Source organism: Brachycentrus maculatus, unplaced genomic scaffold (assembly GCF_059751285.1).
Source record: "Brachycentrus maculatus isolate JH-2025_06_01 unplaced genomic scaffold, ASM5975128v1 h1tg000837l, whole genome shotgun sequence".
Lineage (NCBI taxonomy): Eukaryota > Metazoa > Arthropoda > Insecta > Trichoptera > Brachycentridae > Brachycentrus > Brachycentrus maculatus.
The window spans coordinates 55,217-71,699 of NW_028281564.1; the positions used below are offsets into that span (position 1 = coordinate 55,217).

General features: G+C 31.8%; 3 protein-coding genes across 5 annotated transcripts; 2 read left to right on the top strand and 1 right to left on the bottom strand.

The window, feature by feature from the left end:
• Nucleotides 1-503: 503 nt before the first annotated feature.
• LOC148300090 (bifunctional methylenetetrahydrofolate dehydrogenase/cyclohydrolase, mitochondrial-like) lies at nucleotides 504-5,448 on the top strand. Of its 3 annotated transcripts, none has more exons than XM_088275265.1 (6): nucleotides 504-709; nucleotides 1,794-1,978; nucleotides 3,357-3,627; nucleotides 4,107-4,315; nucleotides 4,918-5,043; nucleotides 5,227-5,448. In XM_088275265.1, exons 2-6 carry the CDS (start codon nucleotides 1,798-1,800, stop codon nucleotides 5,337-5,339), a joined length of 900 nt encoding a protein of 299 aa, XP_088131391.1. In that variant the 5' UTR covers nucleotides 504-709; nucleotides 1,794-1,797; the 3' UTR covers nucleotides 5,340-5,448. The 3 variants fall into 3 exon arrangements, with proteins under 3 accessions (XP_088131391.1, XP_088131388.1, XP_088131387.1); XM_088275262.1 differs by having other exon boundaries at nucleotides 514-1,047; XM_088275261.1 differs by lacking the exon at nucleotides 504-709 and having other exon boundaries at nucleotides 1,512-1,978.
• A 2,729-nt stretch (nucleotides 5,449-8,177) lies between these two features.
• On the bottom strand, nucleotides 8,178-9,306 carry LOC148300091 (uncharacterized). Its single transcript, XM_088275275.1, has 2 exons — nucleotides 9,122-9,306; nucleotides 8,178-9,042 (listed from the first exon to the last, which is right to left on the bottom strand). The coding sequence occupies exons 1-2, from the start codon at nucleotides 9,162-9,164 to the stop codon at nucleotides 8,231-8,233; spliced, it is 855 nt and encodes a 284-aa protein (XP_088131401.1). The 5' UTR covers nucleotides 9,165-9,306; the 3' UTR covers nucleotides 8,178-8,230.
• Nucleotides 9,307-10,129: 823 nt separating this feature from the next.
• On the top strand, nucleotides 10,130-16,382 carry LOC148300092 (SWI/SNF-related matrix-associated actin-dependent regulator of chromatin subfamily A-like protein 1). Its single transcript, XM_088275274.1, has 13 exons — nucleotides 10,130-10,871; nucleotides 11,479-11,594; nucleotides 12,154-12,260; nucleotides 12,548-12,682; nucleotides 12,808-12,997; nucleotides 13,299-13,479; nucleotides 13,645-13,792; nucleotides 13,870-14,034; nucleotides 14,149-14,299; nucleotides 14,431-14,562; nucleotides 15,183-15,308; nucleotides 15,514-15,573; nucleotides 16,141-16,382. The coding sequence occupies exons 1-13, from the start codon at nucleotides 10,523-10,525 to the stop codon at nucleotides 16,336-16,338; spliced, it is 2,058 nt and encodes a 685-aa protein (XP_088131400.1). The 5' UTR covers nucleotides 10,130-10,522; the 3' UTR covers nucleotides 16,339-16,382.
• Nucleotides 16,383-16,483: the final 101 nt, after the last annotated feature.

Sequence of the window (16,483 nt, forward strand, 5' to 3'; positions counted from 1 at the left end):
TAAAAGAATCCTTCGAAAAAATCATTTTATTTCCCATACATCGCGATTTATTCTAATCTAACATTTAAAATCTTATAAGTGCTGCCGATGCGTTTAACAAACCATGTGATTTAAAAATAAACTTTCAAAATAAGAATGAAAAAATGTCCCCATATTTTTAGTTTAATTAAGAGTTAAACTATATACACTACTAAACTGTCGGTCTGTGAGAAAAAAACTCCCTGGTTGTATCTAAAAATGCTTTTATTTGTTGATTTGTAACCATCTAAAACTAGGAGAAATAATTCATAACTGCATGATATAGAGAAGGGTAAGTATTAAAATAATAATAGTAAGAAAGATGTGATCAATAATTCAGTACAAAACCATTAATAATAAATAAGGAATTCTCTTTAATGTTTATCAACTTTAATAATAATAACTATATTGTTACGAATCAAGGAATCATTCATTCGTAACAATATAATCGAATCATTAATTTATTAATATATCCGGTTATTCTTACTAATATTTGAACTGTCAACTCGCGAATGTGTCAAACTTCAGTAAATTTAAATTCATATGCATATTTGGATTGAAAAGGTTTTCATTCGTTTATGACAATTAATCCATAACAAACCTTTCATTATTTTTTTCGTTTACCTTTAAAAGTCGACTGTATTACTTTTCTATTGTGGTTTTAATTCGTTAAGTTACTGTAAATTCAAGGGTATGTACATTGACAATAACTAACTATAATATTGTCCAAACTTTACATTATCCTTTTCATGATGAATTAGTTTAACTAAATCAATCAATCAGGTCTAAACATATGTTTTGTAACTTTCAAAATTGTTACTCCGAATGCTATGAATCAAATTTAAATTTACCTTCTTAATTAAATTCATTACACTAATTTGTATAATAATTTAAAAAATAATATATAATCGTCGACTGTGGTAAAAAGAAATCAAATATGATTCCATTAAAATATATTATTAATCCTAAGACTTTATCATGTATGTTGTCGAGGAATTTTTCTGACAGATGTACCAAATTAAATGCAAGGTAAACAAGAGTTTATATTTAACCAAGGTGTGGTTGTGATACAAAATTTTTGCTTTTTATAATTTCTTTGACGCTTAGTGATAGACTGCCAAATTAATAACTAATCAAGTTTTCTTTTCTTAACTTGCATTATATTTATTCCTACATTTTTGTACAAGTATAATTTACTTTATATGTTTTTATATGGTGTTATAATAATTTATTTTATTTGTTAAATGTTGGTGTTATTATAATTAACTTTATATGTCAAATATAACTTATCCGTAAACTGTTATCCGTAAAATAAAATAATGAATCAGATTTTTTTCTAGCTTTAGTTAGGCTTGCCAGACGTTCCGGTTTTCTGACGATCCTGGAGTCCCAGATGGTTTCGTTAATTAAATTTTATTCTAGATGACAAAAAATTCTAAAAATGATTAACTGTGAAGGATTATTTAGGATAATTACTGTCATTTATTTCACTGTACTGTACGGTGGGGGCATTTCGGTGTTCCAGTTGAATATTTCAGAAATCTGGAAGCCCAGCTTTAGTACACCAAACTTCATGTGATTCTGATGGCTTTAAAAAGCTGCTACCATTTAAAATTTGTCTACCTTCAAAAACACACAAAAACAGGCCATACAAATTTATTTCACTTTAGTAACTTTTTTGATATTGTTGATAAAATACAAATTCAAATAGTTCTTGATTATATACCAATTTTTGGTTCTTTATACATATACAATTACTTCTATTACATTTTTAGAATTATGGCAAAAATATTAGATGGAACTAAACTTGCTACACAGTTGAAGACTGAATTAAAAAATGAAATTGATATTTGGGTCTCCAATGGCCACAAGAGGCCACAGTTAACCTGTGTTTTGGTTGGAGATGATCCTGCAAGTGCCATTTATGTACAAAAGAAGATGGAAGCCGCTCAATTTGTTGGTAGGATAAGGTCCTATTTATTTTTTATTTAAATAAACAAATCATTCCAATACACATATACTGAATAACTGAGAAATTATAAAATTATAAGGCAAGTGAATTTTAATTGTAGTTTACTTAAGAATTCTTCAGTAAAAAACATTTTTATCTTACAATATAATATCCATATCTTATATTATAAGTGCTTATAATGATATTTAAATATAAATTAAAATTTACATTCTTAGGTTTATACATTTTTTCAAATAAATATCTAAACTAACTAATTAACCAACATACTGCTACTCCACAGGGGTAGGCAGAGAGAAAGAAAGTCACACCAATCTATCTTTGCAAACAATCTTTGCTTCTTCTACATTCATCCATCTCCTCATACATACCCGTTGATTATTCTGACTCCTGACCTAACCACCTTTAACTATTTGAAATACTTGATCATGGCAAGCTTTCATCGGTCTTCCTTTGTTTCTATCACCAACCATATTTGTTTTACAATTCTTTCTTCACTTGTTCGATTCACAAGCCCAAAAAATCTCAACACACCTTTCTTAATTTTATTTATAATGCTTATATCTTAACCTTGCATTCTTTCCTTATTTTACCATTCGAACATCTATCATATATCGTTTGTCGCAAATTAATCTGAGAGAACGCTATGCGACTGCATTTATTCTGCTTTCATCCTTCTTTTGCCAACTCCATGCTTCACTTTCATATATTAGGGTTGGAACCAGGACTCCATTCTGCACTGCCAGATTAGCTTTCGCCGAAAGGTTTTTATTTGCTGTAACTGAATTCAGTGCACCATTCACTCTGTTCCCAGCATTCACTCTGTTCATAGCATTCACTCTCCTTTCTACTTCATTATCAATCTTTTCATCCCTAGACAACATATATGTATACGCAATCATCTACCTGTGTAATCATTTTACATCCAAATCTCATCTCATCTCACATCATCTCGTTCAAAAACAATGACTTTAGTTTTGTCAACATTCATCAGAAAATCAATTCCTTGCACACATTGTATACATTTGACACCAACTCAATAAATCTAATTAAAAAAATTAGTCGACTGATACTAAATAAATAATAAATAATGGGAATTTATTTAATTTTATGCAGTCCTTAAATATATATTTTTTTAAATGACTTATTTCTTACGTACTTGTAGTTGACAGTAAAAATTAATTTGTTATAATTGTTATCATATGCAGTGGAGTTCATTAGCAAGTGCATTTTTATTGTTTTCTTTTTACATTTTGTTGATGTAAACGTTATTTGGATTCCAAATAGGTTTTTTTTTTGGTGAATATGTTATTTGAGATACGCATTTAACAAATTGATAATAATTTGTGATACGCTGTAATGTTTCTAGGAATTATTAGCAAAACACTCAACATTGATGCAAGTATTTCTCAGGAAGATTTGATTAAAAAAGTAAATGAGCTTAACAATGATGACACTGTAGACGGAATTCTTGTACAGTTGCCTTTACCTGAATCTATTGACGAAAGGACTGCATGCAATGCTGTGGTACCCGAAAAAGATGTTGATGGTTTTCATATTACGAATGTTGGAAAACTGTGTTTGGATATGACTACCCTAATACCGTGCACTCCAGCGGGTGTGATCGAGATCATCAAAAGGTTTTCTTTTTCTTCTCCTTTTATTCTTTTGTACGCTTTTTATTTTGTATTGCTTATCAATGAGTGCAAATGGGAAAAAGAGTGATTATAGTAATAGTATAACTGACTGTTGCAGTTGCCATTATTTGATTGATAACCTCTTTTTAACCTGCTAACCGGGCGGTCCACTGTCCAATTGCGCAACTTGTAACGGGCGCGAATACTGATCACTCCGTGTCTTAAATTCATGTCGAGACATTTATGGATGACTAATACCTTTGTTGTTCGATAAATGTACGTCCATATATATATATATAATATAATAAACAAATATATCATGGACGTATTCATGTCCTTCCCGTACCCGATATCACTTGCGTTGGACGTATTTATGCGTCCCGCCCGATTAACAGGTTAAGAATGTATTACTGACATTGTGATGTGTGTTACAATTAAATTAAATCAATGCTCTTTAAAATATTGGAAATTATGATTTCTAGGAACAACATTGAAACCTTTGGGCGAAATGCTGTTGTTGTAAGCCGATCCAAAAATATAGGTTTGCCAGTCGCCATGTTGCTCCATGCTGATGGAAGACATGAGTCTGGTTTAGGAATGGATGCTACAGTCACTATTTGCCATCGCTACACTCCTCGAGATCAGCTAACCATGCATTGTCGTAATGCAGACATTATTGTTACAGCAACAGGTACAAATATACTATCTAATTTACTACTTGATACTGAGCAGATACGGATTAATACATGCAATATGTATTGAAAGTTTATATTTAAATATAGTCGACTTCCGTGGTGTAATGGTTAGCATGTTTAGCTACCGCGCTGGAGGTCCCGGGTTCGATTCCCAAAGGAGGGGGGTGAAAATAAATATGAGTGATTTTATACTGTATTATTAATTTAATATTACCCTGGACCGGTGATCCCTGAAGCGCCAGAGTGATCACCTTGCCTTCATGTAAATAACGATCAAGATAAAACTGCATATGTGTATGTGTGTGCGTGTGAGTGTGTGTGTATGTGAGTGAATTTGCTTATCAAATTCTACAGTAATATTTGTCAAATATTCTAATTTAAGATTTAAAACTTTTTTTGGGAACTTAATGTTATGGCAGCTCGTTTGAATTTTGTTTGACTTTAGCTAATTTGTAATATCTTGATAACCTGCATCTATCAGATTTAATCAGTATTTTAAAGTTTTTCCACTATCTAAAGCAATGAGAGTCAGTTGAATCTTTTAAGTCTATTCAAGACTTATTACCTTTCTTCTTCTTATACCTAACCATTTTTTTAGGTATACCTGGTTTAATTAAAGCTGACATGGTTAAACCAGGTGCTACTATTATTGATGTGGGTTTGACAAAAGTAACTCACCCTGACACGGGTGCAAAAAGATTTGTGGGAGACGTAGACTTCGAAGGTAATTATATACAGTGCCCTTTATTTTAGTTTATTGAGTTTATTATTTTATCCACGAGCACATTTCAACTATTGATTCTGTTAACACCTTTATAAGTTGCTAACTTCTGTGTATTTAGAGCTTTTATCTAGGTAAATACTATTGCAGTTTCTTGTTCCTAAATATCACTGTTTATGCTTTCAGAAGTATCTAAAGTTGCCGGTGCTATAACCCCGGTTCCCGGAGGAGTGGGTCCCATGACAGTGGCAATGCTTATGAAAAACACATTCATTGCTGCCAAAAATAGAGCCAAATAATTTACTCAATAATTAAATTATTATTAAGCACAATCCATGAGCTTGTTTTCTACATATATTGCTGTACAACAGTATTAAAATATAAAATTAAACTATTTACATACAAAAATTAATATAATTTTATTTTCCATTCCAACATTAACACCTTAATGACCCGTTTGCGCGGTAATTTGAACTAACTGCTAAGGACCGGTCCTGTGTTTTTGTGGGTTTATAAGTAGTCGAACTCTCTGACATCAAGACATTTGTTCATTTGAAAATAAATTCACGCTACTTGAAAAGGTTTGTGTCATAGCTACGAGTTGATTTCATTAACGTTTGTATCTCATTTCTAAAATTATATGACTGAAATTTTACCTGGATTCAGCCTTTTTCAAATCTTATCTTAAGTGTCTGTGATATTTTTTATGGTCTGATGGAATTTGTTTAAAAAAAAATTCAGAAGTTCCTAGTGATATTGAGAGAGTTCTGAAATAATTAGAGAAGCTATAAGAGGTCCTCGGGTTACGTGAATGGTTTTGAGTGATTCCGATGATGATTCTGTCAGGGATATTGATAATATAGACTGGTCAGACACCGACACTCCACGAAACAATTAGAGCTTTTGTGGAACTCCAGAAGTTAAAAAATTTCCAGAAAACTCTGAAATTGTAGACGATTTTGCCTCTATGTTTATTACAGATGAATTTTTGGACAAAATTGCTGATGCATGCGGTTACAGGCGCATATCTCACACAGTTACATGCGGTTGTTAAGGTGCCAATTTACAAAAAAATGAGCTTACCCAAAGTTTATATTCTATCATAAACTGATATTATTTTGACTATCTTTAAAAATGGTTTCAAAATAAGTCAATGTACATAAACTACATATAAAATTTTGGATAACCTACAATGTTCAAATTTGTTATTCTCAAATACTAGATTCCCCTGAGGGAGTTATATCAGAAGTCTCCAATGGGACAAAACATACTTTTTTATGCAAAGAGTAAATGCAAGTCTGGGCATTCTCAAGGCATATGACCTGGTATTTAACATCCTTAGTGATCACTTTATACTCCAAGGGAGTATTAAGGCATCTCAATACAGACAAACTGTTATGGAAAGGGAAATCTACCTTGATAAATACCTATTTGCATAAAACCTATAAAATCTAAAATTTTAGGTGAGAATAAGCCTTTCATTAACATCAGCAATTAAAAAGTATGTGGAATAGTAAAAATATATTGCTTTGTGTATTGGTAAAAAAGTGACAATGAAAAAAAACATCATTAATTGAATCATGAGACATTAAAATAAATCACTACTAATTAAAAATTACTTTTTTAAAATCTTGTAAGATTTTGAAATCAAGGATTGTAATCTGATTTTGAAATAATCTGTACATACATGTTTGTTATTTCTTCCTTCATTTCTTATTTACAATAAGAAACATCTTCTGCATACTTCAAAAATAAGACTGAGCTATAGTGTTATATTCCTTTATTAACATGACTGATATAGTGACCTATCAACCTTTTTATCAGTAGCCTAAAGTCTGGACCGTCATTGCTGAATCTAGCACCCTGGCACTTACTCAAAATGTGTGTGAATATGAGTTTGTAAATTAAGAGGAATACATGTTACATTTTTCTCTTATATCTTAGAACCTATGTAGGTCTGGCAACGTAGACTGCTGGGTGTAAAACCATTTTAACCAGTTGCCAGTTTATCCCGAGCGTGACTCGGGCAAGGAGTTTGTGTTGCATTGATGAGTCGAATCATATTCCAACTTGGTGGTATTGATTTGCCCAAGCTAATGTATTTGTTTTTATTGACTAACCCGAGCAGTGTTCGGGTAGTCTTGTTTCGAGTTGTTTGGTGATGATTTCCTGCAACAATGAATTTTCTCGCCAAAATTCGACTGTTAAGTGGTTAAATCGTAAAATAAATACTCATTTTCAGAAAACATGAAATTTCTGAATTTCTCGAAAACATTATACAATGAAAATTTAACATTAATTACATTTCCATCTATTCCAATTAAGTATTTTTCTTCTGACCCCTACTCACACTGTACTCCACAAGAGAATTTTTATATTATTCCTTCCTTAAAACACGCTGAGAAATAGTAGTGATTATTAATTAAGGTTCAGGGTCGCATGCTTGTGTGATTATTGTGTACAAATCTCTTTGAAATTAAATAATTTAAAAATATGTCTTCTGCATATATCCATAAAATGATTAAGATGATAAACCCACAATAATAAAAATAAACACATTGAGTATGTAAAAGTATCTACGAAACACAATCACAAAGAACACCAGATGCACGTGAAATAAAAACCAGAAAGGTAACGATAAACAGGTATTTAATAAGAAAAAATCACTTTTCTAAAAAAAGGGGGAAATTTATTACAATAGCACTCTACGATAGCAAAACCTGGGTGATGATAACTAAGATAGGTAAGAAGTGTTCGAGTGGGTATTTTTTGTTCCTGTTTTTTAGATAGGTAGAAAAAAAAACAGTTAATGATTTTTATGTATACATATTATTTTATCACACAATCTATATTCATAACTTTTTTAAAAAATATATTCTGTCATAAGTTTTTAGACTGATCAAATAACATATGTTATTTTTTAATGTTTTTTACTAATACTTTGTGGGACATTTTATAAACTTTATAAAATAAAACTCAAACATTGCTATTCACCATTTTTATTTTTGGTATTTTTTAAAAGTTTTTTCCAGGAGGATGTTTCAATCAAGTGTTTGGCAATGTTTCGCAGTAATAAAGCCAAGTTTTGGTGATGATTCGTAACCACGGATGAAACATCGGTCCATCACTTCACATCGGAAAGGGGGAAGGACATTACGGTATACGGGAAAGGAAACGGACGAGGAATAGATTATTCTACATGCTCATGTTGGCCGGTCGATTCCCTCCAGTTATTTTGTATCATTTCTATAAGTAATCTCCACCATGAAGATTTACCGATATAATATAAGCAGCATACTATTATGAAGGTCCATGACAGCACCAGGAAATAATCTAGCTCTTTATCCGGTACACTGGAAACCGGACCTTGGAAATCTTGAGAGTGAACCACTATGGCATCCTCTCGGATTCCCGTGTATATTTTGACAAATTTAACAAAGGCATGAACTGTGTATTCTGTCCCATTGAACTTAGCTATAGGCCTTCCATTGTGAAACAAGATAAGAGTCGGGACTCCCACTATTCCGTACTGGGTATTTACTCCGTGGTACTTGAGGGCATCCAGTGCGACCATTTTTATATCTGGAAATGATCTAGCGAAGGCGTTGAAGTGTGGCGCCGCCAAAGCGCTAAATGCGCATAATCTCGAGTAGAATAAAGCGACAGTACAATTTGCTTCCGTTTCCTTACTCGTGATTTCATTGTCCGATACTAAAAGTTCCATCATTCTCGAACTGTTGACTATTTCGACAGAACTTGATAAACGTTCCTCGGCAGTCGCATTGGCAAGTGTTAATTTACAATTGACAATTTTTTTTGTTTCGTTTGCCATTTTTATGTTGGCATCGAAACCTGTAGAATTATTTGTATTCTCAAATGTCACGTCGTGACTTTGCATCGTTGGTATTTGTTTTAATTCAAATTCAGATTCTGCTATGATATCATTAGATATTGGCAGATTTTCAGCTTCAATTATTTGTTGGAGAAAAGATGGCCTAATCCCTAAAAAACATAAATTCGTAAACTCATTTTATGCTCCGAACATGACAAATAACTTGAAATCATATAAAAATATACTCACATATGAAAAATAACATAAATAAAATGTTTCTTAAGAGACTCATTATTATGCTACTTAGGTATACGAGAAAGCTTAAATAAAAGATCAATTAATATTTAATATTATGAATTTACGGCTTGTTAATATTACTCGGTAAAATAAGTTACAATTGATTACAGCCGCGGACTAGCCGAATTATTCATTATTTTTTGACATTTGAAGTTGGATATTTGACATTTCATTGACCATAGACCGAACCCAACATAAAATAATCTAAAACAGGGGTCTCTAAACATTCCAACCTTGGGACCATACTGATCACACTCCAGTAAGTTCCAAGTGGCAAAACCGATTTAATTTTCCTGCTGTTTTTCTATACATAATTTCTAGACTATACAGTCGCTGAGTACGGGCCTTATGCGAGCATATGCTTGCTAAATTCACTAGTTCAATTACTACGAGGGCATATTTACATTCAATTTTAGATGGCAGTAATTGGAATATAAAAAGGCTATTGGCGTGACCGCAAGTCAGCCGCCTAGAGAAGGCGAAGGAAGCGAAACAGTCTGATGTGAAAAAAAGTTTTTGTTTTTTAAGTGTAGTTTTTTAAACATTTTTCAAAATAACAATAATAATTTTTAATTATTTATAAAGCACCATTTTCATAAAACACTACCTAAGGTCACTTATATAGATTTAGATAATGATATGATAATGATATGATAATATAAAAAAAACCTCGTCAATCGGTCTTGGAGCGTCAAGTGAGCTACTCGTAAGTCTGAGGGGATGAAAAAAGGAGCTGACATATTATTAGCCCTTCTTCCCAGTCTTCTTGGGCTGAAGTAGCACCAAGATGTTTGGTAGGACGCATTCTTGAGCGATGGTCACGCCGAAGAGCAGCTTGTTCAGCCCCTCGCCATTGTGGTTTACCAACTGCAGATAGCTGGGTAGTGATCCTAGTCTTTTTGTCATCTCTGGTGACGTTACGTCATCAAGCTGTGCCTGGGAAGTAAATAAAACTGAACTATCAGTCTGTGTTTTCATCTCACTTAACACAACAATTAGCCATTACTTGTCGCAGGCCTGATTGACGACACTGACGGGCTGGATTTGGCCCGCGGGCCGTAGTTTTAAAACCATAGTTTATCTTTGAATTAGTCTGTGATATTGTCAAAATCCAAAATTTAACGTCAATCCCGTGCCGTCAGAAACTAGAAGTGTAAAATACAAATTAGTTCCTTGAAGTGTACCAAATGTCAGAGTATATTCAAATTACTGTGCGATATGAAATCTGTGGCGTGAAAGAATACTCGATAAACTAGTCTTAATGTTTTCATTATATGAACTGCTAAAAGAGCGCTTTGAATTAGTTTGTTTAAGATTAAGTTAAGAAATGATTTGATTTTAAAACAATACAAAATGTCTTGTTCGAAGGAAGATATAGAACACAAACGTCTTGCTGCCCTGGAAAAGAAGCGCTCCCGAACGAATTTAAAAGGCTATAGTCCTTCATATGCCAGTACAAGCGTTTCTTCGCAGCATATAAAATCGAATACATCTCATTTCAACTTTACGAACCAAAGATATGGACCTTATAAAATCGCCGACAAAACATCAAAAAGTCTTAAAACGCATACTGTGCCAATTAACACTAAGGTCGTATCGGGAACAATTTATCTAATATCAGACAACAGATTTGAGGTCAAGCCTTCTGATTTTAGTGAACAACTTATAACTGTTTTTAAAAGCATATCTTCAAAGGTTTATGGTATGTTTATAAAAAATTCTACCATAATTGAAAAGTTTTTTTGTTGTCTTGTAATTAATGTCTAGATATGTGGGGTGAGAGAAAACCATTATTTTCATACCCCAATTTCGAGCAAAGATAATCAACATAATCAATCACAAATAATGTCAACATTGACACATTTCGGACGGGTATTTTTTACGCCTTCGGACCGCTGGCGACGGGATTTGATAATTATGTACATATAGTTAAAACCTTAATAAAGAGGATTGGTATATAATATTCATATAAAAAACATTGGGTAATTCCCTCTTTTCTGCCTTTGAAATGAGGCCGGCGAAAAAGGTCAAAATACCCTTCCCGTCCTTAAGCATCAAATGATCAAACAGGTAGAATTACCTTTCCCGTCCGTAGTGTGTTAGTTGACATCAATAAACAAGTTTGGCCAAAATTACAACTTGACGGTCAGACACAAAATTTCAGCACCTTGCCTTAAAGAAAAGATTTTATATTTTAAATAGAAGAAGAACGGTCTAAATGACTGCGTGGCATTACTAATAAAATAAAAATTGCTATTTTTAAACTTCACTTTTAAACATTATTATTAAATTAGGTATCTTGGTTTCAGATAGTAACAAAAGGCTGTGGAATTTTTCTTTAGATCATTATGAAGAACTTCTTAATAAAGTTGCTCCTTTGAACCCGCATGTTGTTTTAGGTCCTTTACCACCATATGTGTTAAGAGTAAGTTTTTTCTTGTCATATTTATGCATTTGTTAACATATATATCTCATGCGTTAAGTCCGCACAACATATGTATCATCATGTTGTTGACTAGGAGCATGAACATTCTTATTTTAAGATATTCAATTACAACAGCAATACCCAATAAACAATTTTTACCCGAGTGCCTTTGTGTTTGCAAGTGGCTATCCATTATTATGAAGAAAAAAAATTGTATTTCTGATGTGAACCTTAAAAAATCCTTGGGCATGGATTTTCTTTGCCAATGTTTACTTACTCCTAGAAATGAATTAATTGCTGTTCTTTTTTCATTTACAAAAAATGTGCTTTTATAATTATGAAAAATTTCCTGTTATAAATAACTACTTTTTATAAACAACAGAAAGTCATTTTAGATTTTGGTTTCTATTGCAAATAGCATGTTCCCATGTTTTTTGTATTTATTACAGTAATTTTTATTTTTCATGATTTCTGAATTGAGTATAAAAATTCTTCCAGCTTAAAGTATACCGATCTCCTGATCCATTTCCATTGTACTTCTTTTTTTTTGTATTTTTAGGTGGTTAGAGAATATGATGGAAGTGATGTCAATCAAAACATTGATATTTCTGCAATTGACTCTAATTTGCGCAATAAGTTACTGCCCTTTCAGTTAGAGGGTGTTAAGTAAGTAAAAACATAACATGATAAATGTTTAAAGATGCCCAACACGATTTTCCTAGTTCTTTTAGTTGGTTTCTGGCCACATTTTCCATGTGCTATTGAATTTAGAATGGCCAAGTTGGTAAAGAAAAGGAATTAGATATATAAAGGTACATTTATGTAGTTAAAATTTGATAGTCTCTGTAATTTTTTAATCTTGGTGCTAAATCATTTCAATATAATTTTTCTTATCATTGTATTCTTCTATTTTTTAAATAGAACATTGATGAACTAATATTGTATCTTCTTAGTTTCGGATTGAGCAAGAAAGGTCGTTGCTTAATAGCGGATGATATGGGACTTGGAAAGACATTTCAAGCTCTGGCAATTGCTCATTATTACCAGGAAGATTGGCCACTTTTGATTGTAACAACATCGTCGATGAGGTGACCTTCCCATTCTTTTATTGATTTTTGTATATGACATTATTTTAAGAGTATTTATATCATTTGTTAGAATGCCGGCACGATTTTATAATATAATTTGGAAATTATTTATTATTATTTTTTAGAGAAACGTGGGAATGTAAGATTCACGAGTTGCTGCCATCAGTTCCTATGGTGACCGTTATCTCAGTTTCATCAGGAAAAGAAAAGCAATACATACTAGATTTTCAATCTCGTATTATTATCATCAGTTATAAAATGTCTATATTATTTAACGATATACTTGTTGAAAAAAAGTTTGGATGTGTTATTTTAGTAAGTTTTTCTTTCTTTCTTTGTAAAATATATCTCAGCCTTAAAAAACAGACAAAATTAATTTTCTTTCTCTTTGATAACTATCCCCTTTATATTCTTTAAATAGCCGAAGGTTCTTCAAAGCTTTTAATTTCTCCATAAAGAAATAAATTTTTCAATTTTATAATTGGCATTCTGTGCATAATGCGAACAAAATGGTTAGATGTAATAATTTGAACTAAATTGAAGTATGGAACATGCATATTCACATTAGAATAAATCTGATATGCGTATATTTAATTATTGTGTATTTTAAACACAGGATGAATCACACCTCCTGAAGTCGTATAAAGCTCAATCTACAGAATGTGTAATGAGATTAACTAAGAAAGCGAAACGGGTTATTTTGTTAAGTGGAACACCCGCTCTTTCCAGACCCAGTGAGCTGTATACTCAACTCAATATTATAGACCCCAAATTTTTCAATAACTTTACAGAATATGGTAAGTGAATAAAAACTTGTGACATTTTTTATTATTATAATCGTTATTAATCTGACACTGGATTTTTCACCCTACAGATGATATGTCAATATGTGATTTTTTATTTATTTAAAATTCTTAGAATAAAATCAATTTATCTAATAAGTGTCTTCTATTTGACTGCAGGTAAACGATATTGTGCTGGTAAGCAAACAAATTATGGCTGGGATATGACAGGTCAATCTAATTTACCTGAACTTCAAATTATATTAATGAAAAAATTCTTGATAAGAAGAACGAAAGATCAAGTTTTAGATTTAAAAGAAAAAACTAGGTACGTAATATTTTCTGATATGGATATATATTCTGTGAAAAAGTTTTGAAAAACTGATAATTAACATTTTTTTTTAGGGAATCAGTTTTACTAGATTCGAGTCTTTTAGGAATGTCACAAGAAACTCAGCAAGGTTTAAGCCAATTGGCAGATTCATACAAACGAAAAAAATCTGTTGAAAAACATGGAGCTCTTTTAACTTTTTTCTGTGAAACGGCAAAAGTCAAAATTCCTGCTATTTGGTAAGTGCTCATTTTCAAATAGCAAAATTTAATTTTTCTTACAATTTTTTAACAGTAATGAAACTTTTTTTAAATTATTTTAGCTGTTATGTATGTAACTGCTTTCTTTTTTAGTAAATATGTATCAGATGTTCTACGAGGAGCGGAAAAGTTTATAATATTTGCACACCACAGGATAGTATTAGAAGCAATTAGTCACACGTTAGATGAATGTCGAGTTAACTATATATGCATAGATGGATCAACTAAATCTGATTCTAGAAGTGTAAGTTTTATATAATTTCTCTTTACTTTCTTCACATCTACGTATCAATAGTAAACATTCAGTTGGACATACATTTGAAATATTACGAAGAATAATAATAATTACTCAAGCTACCTGGTTTTAATTTCCAGACTCTTGTGGATAAATTTCAATTCAGCGACTCCTGTCAGTGTGCTGTTTTATCAATAACTGCTGCAAATGCTGGAATAACCCTTACTGCGGCACAGTTAGTTATATTTGCAGAATTACATTGGAATCCCGGAGTAAGTTACTAAATAGACATAATAAATATGTTTGTAAATAATACAATATATTTTGTAGTTATGAGATATTTCCCATAGATGTCAAATACAAAAATCAAATAATATACTCGTGTTATTCCACTTCAGTGTTGCAAAATTGTCTGCCTGCCCCAAAACTATAACACAGCTTTCAACTTTTTTACTAATTTACAAAATGTGTAAAGCATTTTATTTCTCTTAGTTATGTAAAAACTGATTGTGACGCGCGGTCTGAGTCGGGTTGTGGTCCCATGGTAAGTGTCGCAGGCTCTGAGCCAGAGTTTCTAGGTTATGAAAAATAAATAAGTTTTTTTTTAATGTAAAAAAGTTGATCAGTTTTCCGCTCCAAAATGTAATGTAGCAGAAAAACACTTATGTAAACCAACCTAGGCATAGACCCCAAAATCTCACACATGCCAGTCAGTGCACTAAACACTGCTCTACAGAATTAGGTAATTCTTTTTAAATACTCTGTCCGAAGATAATTGAAATTTATTCATATTAATTTTTCTTGATTTTTATTTAGACAATGAGAAAGCATGAAATTCAGGGATGGTGAACTATTTATTGTGACACTATCTTTTGTGTCCAATTCTTTTCAGATTTTAACGCAAGCTGAAGCTCGAGCACATAGGATTGGCCAACAAAGAGGAGTTTCAATTAGATATCTGCTGGCAAAGGGAACGGCTGATGATTTCATGTGGCCAATGTTAGAAAACAAACTACAGGCAAGTGTTGCTGATTGTATTCCACAAAAAGGGTTGTTCAAATTTATATGAATTTCCAAATCGTTAAATTAGGTATTGAAATATAATATTGTACATAATATGGTATAAGGGCTAAAGGATTCTACTCTTAAATTATTGGGCATAACTGAATTACATTACAGCATACCAAGATAATATTTTTGTTAATCCTGTTTCATTTTTACAGGTTCTTAATGAAGTAGGACTTAGTAAAGACACTTTTGAGAATACTACCCACTCGAAACAAGTATGTTTATTGAACAATTTATATATTTATGTAAAAGCTGTTTAAATTAGAACAATAATCTGAATTAAGTTATAATTTAAAAAATATTATGAAGTCCCCAGAATAAATTTTAAAAATGATTATTAGATCTTAATACTTTCAAATTAACAGGGTTTTACTGTATCATCTTGTCTATTGAACTGGCATACATTCTCACTTGAGTCAGCCACAGGGGTCAGAATGGAATTATGGACTAACTTAACCGCTTCATTTTCCATCCCAAAGTGATACATATTAAATACAAATCGGATTGGCATTTCAGTTGGCTCAGTCCATTCTAAGCTATGGCCACTCATCTGCGCTGAAACCTTATTACAGTCGTTGTCATTTCACTGAAGATGCCACAGTAGATGCCTAGCACTACAAGAAACCAAGTTACAGTTTTCCATTTGAGCAAAAATTGAACTTGGCTGAAATGTCCAATACATAATAGTCCCCAAATACTTACCTAGTGCTAACAAAAAAAGCATACTTATCTATGCGTTCCATACTTATCTATGTATTTCATAACTGAGGAATTTCTTTTAGGAGACCAAAGAAAATAGCATATCAAATTATATGATTACCACATCAAACACAAATTTTATTCCTGGAACTAACATTAAAGTCAACAGTGTTATTCTTCAAGAAAACAATCAGTTGGAAAGCAAGACAACTCTCGATGTCAGTTCGTTCCTTGAAGATGAAGAAGGAGATGAATTGCTGGCAAATGTTAATTTTTGTTGAGAATGTATATTTTTTTATAAATAATAAAAATGAATTTTAACTTTTATTATATTTACTGTAATTTGTCCTTGCTTTTATATTTTTTCTTACTACCTACTTTATAATTCTCTAAAGATTGACTATAGTTGATATATGTACATAATTA

Bases quoted from the DNA above. Each gene is read 5' to 3' on its own strand.
- LOC148300092 (XM_088275274.1), top strand. From the start codon at position 10,523: ATGTCTTGTTCGAAGGAAGATATAGAACACAAACGTCTTGCTGCCCTG. The intron at 14,300-14,430 runs GTAAGTTTTATA...TTTAATTTCCAG, and splicing joins CTAAATCTGATTCTAGAAGT to ACTCTTGTGGATAAATTTCA. The intron at 15,309-15,513 runs GCAAGTGTTGCT...TCATTTTTACAG, and splicing joins TGTTAGAAAACAAACTACAG to GTTCTTAATGAAGTAGGACT.
- LOC148300091 (XM_088275275.1), bottom strand. From the start codon at position 9,164: ATGAGTCTCTTAAGAAACATTTTATTTATGTTATTTTTCATAT. The intron at 9,043-9,121 runs GTGAGTATATTT...TATGTTTTTTAG, and splicing joins ATTTATGTTATTTTTCATAT to GGATTAGGCCATCTTTTCTC.
- LOC148300090 (XM_088275261.1), top strand. From the start codon at position 1,603: ATGGCTTTAAAAAGCTGCTACCATTTAAAATTTGTCTACCTTCAAAAA. The intron at 1,979-3,356 runs GTAGGATAAGGT...TAATGTTTCTAG, and splicing joins GGAAGCCGCTCAATTTGTTG to GAATTATTAGCAAAACACTC. The intron at 5,044-5,226 runs GTAATTATATAC...TTATGCTTTCAG, and splicing joins GGGAGACGTAGACTTCGAAG to AAGTATCTAAAGTTGCCGGT.